This window comes from Coffea arabica, chromosome 6e, assembly GCF_036785885.1.
Source record: "Coffea arabica cultivar ET-39 chromosome 6e, Coffea Arabica ET-39 HiFi, whole genome shotgun sequence".
NCBI lineage: Eukaryota > Viridiplantae > Streptophyta > Magnoliopsida > Gentianales > Rubiaceae > Coffea > Coffea arabica.
In genome coordinates, this window is record NC_092321.1 from 1,294,619 (window position 1) to 1,304,486 (window position 9,868).

The 9,868-nt window shown below is 36.3% G+C and overlaps 1 protein-coding gene across 1 annotated transcript; it reads left to right on the forward strand.

The window, feature by feature from the left end:
* The first annotated feature begins 4,018 nt into the window (after window positions 1-4,018).
* Window positions 4,019-9,868, forward strand: LOC113697224 (sulfoquinovosyl transferase SQD2-like). Its single transcript, XM_027216743.2, has 11 exons — window positions 4,019-4,732; window positions 6,192-6,258; window positions 6,598-6,668; window positions 6,813-6,930; window positions 7,039-7,112; window positions 7,380-7,435; window positions 7,534-7,617; window positions 7,844-7,931; window positions 8,006-8,083; window positions 8,557-8,613; window positions 9,188-9,868. Exons 1-11 carry the CDS (start codon window positions 4,296-4,298, stop codon window positions 9,681-9,683), a joined length of 1,626 nt encoding a protein of 541 aa, XP_027072544.1. The 5' UTR covers window positions 4,019-4,295; the 3' UTR covers window positions 9,684-9,868.

Consider the following 9,868-nt stretch of genomic DNA (forward strand, 5'->3'; position numbering starts at 1 on the left):
TAAAGCTCCGAAACAAGTTTCAGAGCAACTGCATAAATAGTTTATGCTATCTAAATTGTTTCCAACAGCTATGGTGCAACCGTTCTTAGCGATTTTGTGCATTTTATACACCGTGTAACTTTATTTGTACGCGACGTAACTTTATTTGTACAACGTGTACCTTTAGAACAAATTTTTGTGAATTTCACACATATTATTAAAAATGAAATATAAGAAATAATTTGAACCATATAATTTTTTTGGATCAAATCTTGATCGTAAACAGCTCAGAAGCGGTTAGATGATGACCGCTCCTGCCCCTCATCTGTGTAAAGTGGATATGAGGCGCAAACCATTGCCAGGTAGAGTTCGGTTGTGGTAGTCAACACTAAAATCCCCCACTCTTCCCAAAAAAGGACAAAAGAAAGAAAAAGTTGTGATCCACAGTCAATATGCAACTTTTTACAGCAAATCTGAGATCAATCAAATAGTAAAACCTATACTTGGATGTATTCTTACTTCTTACTTCTGTAAGAAAATGTCAGAAAAAAAAAATAGTAAAACCTATACACGCAAGTTGATGTTTACCACTTGTGGAAAATTTTGTCATGTAAGCGGTTTTGCTTGGATGTATTTATAAAAAAATTATATGAGCGTATTTGGATTTCACATTATTTTAACCTTATTTACATACGCTGATTTAGTTGTATCATTAATTCATTTTTAAATTACTTTTTTATCTTATATACATCACATTAAAAAAGTGTTACAATATTTTTTTCACAAAATTATCTCAAATAATTTATGCATTCCATGTAATCTCTTTAGAAATATGAACATATAAAAATTAAAAAAGTGAAGCCTTATAGTAATTATTTATCTGATTGACTTTTTTACCCATTTTAGGCTAAAGTGCGTACTTCGGTGGGGACGAGCAACTTTTGAAGTGCTCCGCAGCACTTAACTACTAAACCCCCCAAACCCCCCCAAGCGATGTGGGAACTTAACCCCACAGGGTGCCCCGCTGCTAAGAGATAAAGACCCCCCAGACTCCGAGACAGGTTTTTCCCTTTCATAACTCACAGTTTTTTGTATGAGTGTTTCGATAAATGGACTCTGCGAAGACACTTCAAAAGCCGGCAACTTTTGAAGTGCTCCGCAGCACTTAACTACTAAACCCCCCAAACCCCCCCAAGCGATGTGGGAACTTAACCCCACAGGGTCGAATTATTGCCATCAAACGCGACAATTTTGGGGTTGGCAGTGGCCTAAATGATCACGTGCTAGACGAGTTCAGTAAGCCGGCTCCACTTCTGTTTTTTTCCTGCATCTTGATCTGGAGTAGACTGTCAAGATCTGGAGTGGACCGTCTGCAATTGGTAAAAAACAACTACCAGTGGCCCAGACTGGACAGCGTTTGACGTAAATTCACCATTGATCATTGATCTCAAGTTTATTTTTTTCTCAAAATGCAGATTTCTTTGACTTTCTTTTTTTTTTTTTTTAAATGGAGGGGCTCAAATGAACTAGTGTCAATTACGTCTAAATTCTCAACGTTTTGTGCAATACCTTTTTTTTTTTTTTTTTTTTCCTTTCCTTTGAGGAGGGTTTTTGTGCAATACCTGGTGTGGTGGTAGCACGTTCTGATCCGTCTTTAGTGACTTAATCTACCTACGCAACTTGCAAATCACTAGTACGAGCCAGATGCAAAGAATTATTATTATTATTATTCTTCTTCGTTTCTATTTTTATGTAGAAATCAATAGCTGTCCCTACAATTTAGATGTTTGAAAGGCACATAAAGGTCTATTCATACTTAATAGAGAATTTTTGAAAGGCTATTCAAAGGTTTTGCTTAATATCACCTGACACCTTTTCGATTTCAAAGCTCTCTCTTACCTCTCGTGTCACTTTGAGTGAGACGAGATGTTTTATAATTAGACGCAGTGAATTGATAATATTAACCCTGGTCAAAAGCTCTAATTGATTAACTAAAAATACATTCCAAAAAATTTTTTTATGGGGGAAAAAATGAATAATGAATAACTCCATTTGGAAAAAAATTGCATTTTAAATAGCTAAAATAAAACTTGTCTATATTCCACTCTCCAAATTTAGATTGTCGCCTTCTTGTTGCATCCATAATAAACGATTCTTTATAGTGAATGATATTTTGTTGAATTATAAAAGCATCCTCCAAGGTTAGAACGTGCAATGTTTATTTACAAGAATATCTTCTTCCAATTTTATTTTAACTTTTCTCTTTTGCTATTGAATTTGTGTTTTTTTATTATTGTCTTGCTGCTTTTATGTTGTTCAAAATTGGAATACTAATCGTCGCAGCCATAATTATAGAACTTTTGAACTGCTGCAATTTTGATTTTAAATTGGGCTTATACCCTTTCTTGTTTCAGCTTATGCCTTTGATCTTATTTTGGTTTTCATTATTGGTATAATACTTGCGTCAAGGACAACATAAGTGTGTTACTAAAACTAAAATATTATTATCTCTCATCCATCATGCATTTTTAATGCTAATTTAACCCAAATGACCTAACATTGTTACACTACATGTCAATCAAGGAAGGGTAAGAGACCATTTTTAAAACTAAAGGGGTGCTAGGTGATATTAAACCAAACCTTAGGGGATCAAGTGTGTTTGGATTGTAAATTATTTGAGATATTTTTGACTGTAGCACCTTTTGTGATGTGATGTGATGTATGTGAGATAAAAAGGTAATTGAAAAGATAAAAAGATGTATTAGAACTTGTAATGGTGATGTAAGCAACTATATATTTGGGCAAATAATCTCCTGTCTAATTCTTTTTGATATCACGCTACTAATTCTTTTTAATTTTGGACTACTAATAAAATATAGGAAGTTGTCTCAACTCAAAATCTATTTTACGTTAATATTAAAAGAATTGGTAGAATTTAGTAATGACAAGTACTTTTAATTTTAAAGCTTGCACTGGTATATTTTAAAATGGCAAATTACCCCAATTTTCCATATTAGTAACTTCCCTTTATATTTTATTTGGTGTCATATTGACTTTCGTTACATGTCAAATCTAAAATAAATAAATGAGTAAATCTTATATACACTGACAGTGTATACACTATCACCGTTTGATTTGTGATATGTGTGTAAAAGATGAATTTTAAATTCAAAATTTGTATAGTTGTCATTCATCAAACATTTACAGTGTATACACTGTCAGTGTAGGAAAGATTAATCATAAATGAGTAAATCTTAATATGCTCAGAGTTTAAAAAGGATCTCCATGAATATCTTATAAAGTATAGGTTAATTAAATTATAATATATTGGCACTGAAAGACTAAGCTTAATTTTAAAAATGTTTACAAGTTATTACAGGTTCAAAATGGTAGAAAGAAATTTGAAAAATGAAAAAAAAAGTGAAAAAAAATTGAGATATTGAAAAACAAACTATACAATCATGAGACAATCCAAAAATATATCGGGTTCAACACAATCATCTACAATGACGCTGTGTTTTGATAGAGTATTATTTGAAATAATTACTCTAATATTTTTTATAATATAATATATAACATAAAAAAATAAATTATAAAAATATGTTTATAATACAAAGAAAACATCACGCGAGATAATTCTGCCATCCAAACACACTCTTAAATGTACAATCAAAACGTTTCATCTTTTCCTTTGTTATCGTTTAGAAAAAAAAAAATGTTTCATCTTTTCCGCTTCTGGCGCATGATGTGACGAGCCATTTGGTGACAAATTCCTTTGTAATTGGTCCAAACTACCCTTCAATATACTGATACGGCACTCTTTTTTTTGTTTCCCCTCAAAAAATACAGTCGACAAATGATACACCGGGAGGCAGGGCAGCTTCTTACTAATCAAGATGAGTCATGAGATGTCAAAATGACCCCACAAACAGGAAGGTACGTATGCTATATAATTCAGATGAAATTTTAGGATATGGTGATCCTCTCAAATTGTGAATGGGCAAAGGTAGCATATGCTCTGGAATACCTCGCAATTATTCTGTATTGCCGCCAGAACCCCCCACCCCGAAAGAGAATATCCATCGGAAAGAATCCCCCGGTCCCCATGGAGGCCCCCCATATTCTCTCTCCATCTCTACTACACTTCACACACTACACGCACTATTAATCATGCTCAAAACCAAACCTACACACCAACCCCAAAAATTCTTTCTTCCTTCCAAGTCATCACCAGCACAATACATTACGCTATTACAGCCCGTCCCCCCTCTTTTTGCCGTATATTTATTTATATTCTTATTCTTCTAATCAAAATCATGTCCCCTTCTTCTCTCTCTATAAGTTCCCCTCTCTCTCCTCGTCGCTTCTCAACTCCTGCTTCCTCCTCTTCTTCTACTTTGTCGTCGTCCTACTTGTTTTCTTCTTGCTCTTTACCTTCTACCTCAGCATCAACGTACCCACCTAAAAATTTTGTTAAAGTTTCTTGCTTTTCTACCTCAAGAGCACAACCCGTTGTGCTACTTTGCATAAAGACGCAATCTTTGCAGTGTGCTACTAAAGCCCACAAGAAAGGCGCAGCTGCTGCAAGGCTAAAAAGGGCTAGGCAGAGGAAGCCCTTTTTTGCAGCTAACAGCAACATGACCATTACAGAGTACATGGAGGAAGAGGAGGAGAGTCCCCCTCCCTTGCTCGAATCTGAGATGAATTCAAGGCCCAGGCGAATTGCGCTTTTTATTGAGCCCTCTCCCTTTTCGTGAGTCTCTTGCAATTCTTGGAGCATCAATTCTTTCACATTAGGGAAATGTTGCTGTGTTGTTCTTTGTTGACTTTGAGTTGTGCTAGTAGTATCAACTAAAGATTCCTTTAAATTTTTTTTTTTGATAGTACGTTGACTTTGATTGCGAGATTAAAGTATGCAGCTGCTAGTGCTTCATTTGATGCTTTTGCGGAGAATGGTGTTTACTTTGGCAATAGGAGAGAGTGTCTAAATGCCGGTTGTTATGACGTATTTAATTCGAATTTTCACAAGGCTATGGCAAATTTCTATGGCTTTATTAAGTTCCATGTCTGTGGAGTGATCTAGGTCGTACGTATACTTATGCATAGTTGTTTAGGAGCTGAAGCTTGATTGATGAAAATGAAGAAGGAATCAGACACAAATGAGCTGCTCACTCCGTTTTGTCGTTTATGGCATATGGCATGCTACTCATTTACTGCCAGCTATTACTAATATGGACTCGTTCTAGATTCTTGATCCGTTCAATAATGTCATGACTAGTTGATGACTTGATGGCTTAGGTTAACTGCTGTAATTTTGGGTTATTTCTTGTACCTCATTGTTATCTAGGACTATTGATTTTAGCATTTCTGTGCTGACATTGCATTTCACTTGCTTTGGGAGCTGCCTTGAGAAAACTTCTATGCATATCAATTGGTTCATACCGCAATGTGCTAGACACTAATTGTTCCATTAATTGTGCAAATTAGGCATAACAATTTGTCCTTGACATACAGCCATCCTACTCGGCATTTCCTAGTTATTTGGCTGTTCTGCCTTGAATATTTTTTTGGAAGCTAACTCATATGTGAATTCCATTCGATGCATTCATTACCAAATACTGCCTTCACCTTAAGTTTTAATTTATTTTTCCTTCTACATGTGCTGAGAGCATATTGAACATACAGTTCTTGATGTGCTATGGGGAACTAGCCTGCTTCACTATTTTGGAACTCCCTATATCTCCCACATTCTTCCAATGTTTCTTGCTGATCAAGAAGTTTCAGCTCCTGATAGTTGAACGCTTTCTAGATTCATTAAAATCTCATAGTTACAATCAACTTAAGATGAAAAAAGGGATCAGTATTGTTTCATAACGACTAAAAGTCACTCCACAGACTTGACTGCTTGAAGATGTGAATTGCAGTTTATGCTAATTATTATAGAGATATGGGTAATAATGCACATTCTCATGGAGTCTGATTGAGTTCTTGGCATGACAATGAGCATCTTAAGTTTGGTAAAATTCTTTTGAATTTTTTATTCTGCTCTGTTAGTGCACGAAGCATATCACAAAGTTAGACTCCACACTGTGTATGTGTCCATCTATGCATAAAAGTTGTTAGTATACTGCTAATGGATGGGGCTTCTGTATCTCCTGCTTTTTAGCTTATGGAGCTATGAAATGACCATCTTCTTGTTGTTGTATATGCAGTTATGTTTCTGGCTATAAAAACCGGTTCCAGAATTTCATCAAATATCTACGCGAATTGGGAGATGAGGTATGTTCTTAACATTTTTCTGATGCTTGGTATTTCTGCGCAACTTTGCCTTTTCATATATAGAAGCCCGCATATCATCTCAGAGCAGGCCCTATAACTTGACCAGTCAAGCTCAGTTGGAGTAGGAGCTAGGTGTCAGCTGTTAAATTAATTGCTCATATAATCTGGGTATAATACTCACTAGAAATGGGGTTCCTCTAATCCATAACTCTGCCGTAATTCCCATTTGGCTCTTTGCACACAACATTATGTATAAAATAGAGATATTGGCAAAGTTTCTGTGGAAGTTTTGATGTGCAGAGTTCATATTGTACTGAAATGACTCGACACATGATGCAGGTGATGGTTGTGACAACGCATGAAGGAGTACCCCAGGAATTTTATGGAGCAAAATTGATTGGATCAAGGAGGTAGTAATTATTAGTTTCATGTGTTTTGGTTTTAGTGAGTGATGCAATTATATCGATATTGAAGCACTTCGCTTTACTAGTAGTTCAATGGCTTTTCTTCCCTAGAAATTGTCATTTATTGATGGTGATTAATTCTTTTTTCAGCTTTCCATGTCCCTGGTACAAAAAGGTGCCCCTTTCACTTGCTCTGAGCCCTAGAATTATCTCAGAAGTTGCCAGGTTTAAGCCAGACATTATACATGCATCATCTCCTGGTGTCATGGTAATTTTCTTTTTCTTAATTTGCTACGCTGGATATTGCTGCTTGACTTTTGTCCGATATCTACCATCTAGCTTGTTCAGATACCTGACATTTCTTTTCTTATGATAGGTATTTGGTGCTCTTGCCATAGCAAAACTACTATGCGTGCCCATAGTGATGTCTTACCACACTCATGTTCCGGTGTAAGTTGCATCTGGGTCATTTTTATAAATTTGATTCCCAGAGTAGGTGTTGGGCTGAGATGGGAAAAACATTGATAAGTTATAGCATTACAGGCATACATGCACACGTACACGGGTAGAGAGCAAAACTTTCTTTTTCTTTTTCTTTTTGTTGGGAGAAGGGGGCTGGGGCGCGGGGAGAATCTACAACAAATTGCAGGTTCGTTTTTGTCAATATACTGCGCTTCCAAGTTTGGTGCGTTGGGCTGAATAAAATGTTGTTTGCAGGTACATACCAAGATACACCTTTAGTTGGCTGGTAAAACCTATGTGGTTAATAATAAGTACGTCGCCTCTCTTTCTTGCTATATTTAATGAATTATATACTTTTAATAATTGTAAAATCTGAACATCTCCTCTACAATTCTGTTCCTTGATTCAGAATTTCTTCATAGAGCTGCTGATCTTACTTTGGTACCATCTGCTGCAATTGGAAAGGATCTTGAAGCTGCTCAGGTGACAGCAGGTAAAGTTTCACATGTTCAGATTGGCTGATGGTTCTTTATGCAGATATGTTCACCCTATTCCATTTTCTCCTGAAACATTATTTACTTTGTATTTTGTTATGAATATTGATACTACTACCACTCTACTTAACTGGAGTGCCCAGTTGCTCATACGAGTATAAAGGCTCATCCTCTTCTTTATTTACTATATTTCAAATGGAAATTCACGTATTTTCTAATTTTCAGCAAATAGAATTCGTCTGTGGACTAAGGGTGTGGATTCGGAGAGCTTTCATCCGCGGTACCATTCTGATGAGATGCGATTAAAACTAAGGTAAACTTAGTTTGATGTTAATGACTAGTGGTGATTTTCAACTTAGTATTAATTACTGTATTTTCATGAATCAGTGGTGGAGAACCTCAGAAACCATTGATAATTCATGTTGGCCGACTTGGATATGAGAAGAGCTTGGATTTCCTAAAAAGGTACTCCACTTGTACTCCATGAAGCTTCAGGTGATTGCGTCTTCTGGGAAAGATGATGACTTTCCCTCTTTTTCTTTCCCCCCACCCCTCCCCAAACAAAGGAAGTGATCTGTCTTGGTACCCTTTGATACCTTGGGCAGGGAAAGTAACTCAATATGTATATCTTTAGTGACATCCCAAAATTGTAAAGGGGAAGACTAAACTAAACAAGGCCCTGAAAAATTGCTTGGTTGCATAACAAAAATGGGGCTCATCATTTTCTTTTGTTTTTTCTGATTGTTAACTTTTCCTTGCATCTTCCAAGTTCACCTACTATATCCTGGTTTCGTGCTTTGTGCATCTGTATCATGCACCAAGATCAAAAAGTTCGAGATTACTGAGTACCTATTCACTCTTTTTATAATTATTAGCTTTTTCAAAACCTAGATTATGTGCTCAAATTTTGGCATTTGAAATAAACACGTTGGAAACAGGATCATGGACAAGCTTCCAGAAGCACGAATAGCTTTTATTGGAGACGGGCCATACAGGTGAGTTACTATGATCTCTGCTTGATCTCCCAAAAATGTTATAGGTGCATCTTCTGTGAACAAAATGTTGTTGTCACATTTCAGAGCACATACTAGCAGAGACTTAAGAGTCAATAAGTGATGTCTGCTGCTTGTCTGCCAGAACATATGGGATCCCATATCTGATTATAGGCAGATAATTGCTATATCTTTGTCCTATGTCCCACTTTACCTTGTGGAAATTTGTAGGTCTTGGTGGTTCAGGAGATGGAAGGACTCCCCGATTGGGAGCCATTGCAGTAATGTTTGTTAAAAAGTTCACGTTTGATATGTCACACTTGTAAATTCTGAAATTTCTGTTTGAAATGTTGCTTGTAAATATCGAGACATGCTTATTTCTTTAACCTGCCCACTAAATAAAAATAAAGAGTTAATAAATGGCTGTCTTAACAGTTCTTGCTCTTATGCTCGCCATACATATATATGAACACTTTATACCGAACACCTAAAACTTTATACTGAACTTTATATGAACACCTGAAGTATGGAAGTTAGGAATGGTTAAAATGCTTTCTTTTCGTTTATTTTGTACCAGAGAGGAGCTAGAGAACATGTTCAGAGGCATGCCTGCTGTATTCATGGGAATGTTACATGGTGAGGAGCTTTCTCAGGCATATGCTAGCGGAGATGTTTTTATTATGCCTTCAGAATCAGAGACACTTGGGCTCGTTGTTTTGGAGGCAATGTCATCAGGACTTCCTGTGGTGGCTGCTCGTGCGGGAGGAATTCCAGACATAATTCCTGAGGATCAGCAAGGTAAAATTGGGTATCTATTTAATCCTGGAGATGTCGATGATTGTTTGAGCAAGCTGAAGCCCCTGTTACATGATCTCGAATTGAGAGAAACTATTGGAAATGCTGCAAGACTAGAGATGGAGAAGTTTGATTGGAGGGCTGCAACTCGAAAGATACGCAATGAGCAGTACAATGCTGCAATTTGGTTTTGGAGGAAGAAGAGAGCACAGTTACTAAGGCCATTTCAATGGTTATTTAAGCGTATTTTTCAAGCACCAGAGGTTGACTACAGGTGATCCGCATGATTCGTGAAGTTCAGACACAAGATATTCTTGAAAAAGTTGGTATTATTTGGTGTAATCGAAAAGACATTGGGGATAAATGCGTGACTGATTGCGGCTGTGTATTGAGTTGTACAATATTGGCTGGAAAATTTGGTCAATTCTGCTGTCATTGATTAAATATATGATGATTTTAAGTA

Bases quoted from the DNA above. Each gene is read 5' to 3' on its own strand.
- LOC113697224 (XM_027216743.2), top strand. From the start codon at position 4,296: ATGTCCCCTTCTTCTCTCTCTATAAGTTCCCCTCTCTCTCCTCGTCGC. The intron at 6,259-6,597 runs GTATGTTCTTAA...CACATGATGCAG, and splicing joins TACGCGAATTGGGAGATGAG to GTGATGGTTGTGACAACGCA. The intron at 6,669-6,812 runs GTAGTAATTATT...TTCTTTTTTCAG, and splicing joins AAATTGATTGGATCAAGGAG to CTTTCCATGTCCCTGGTACA.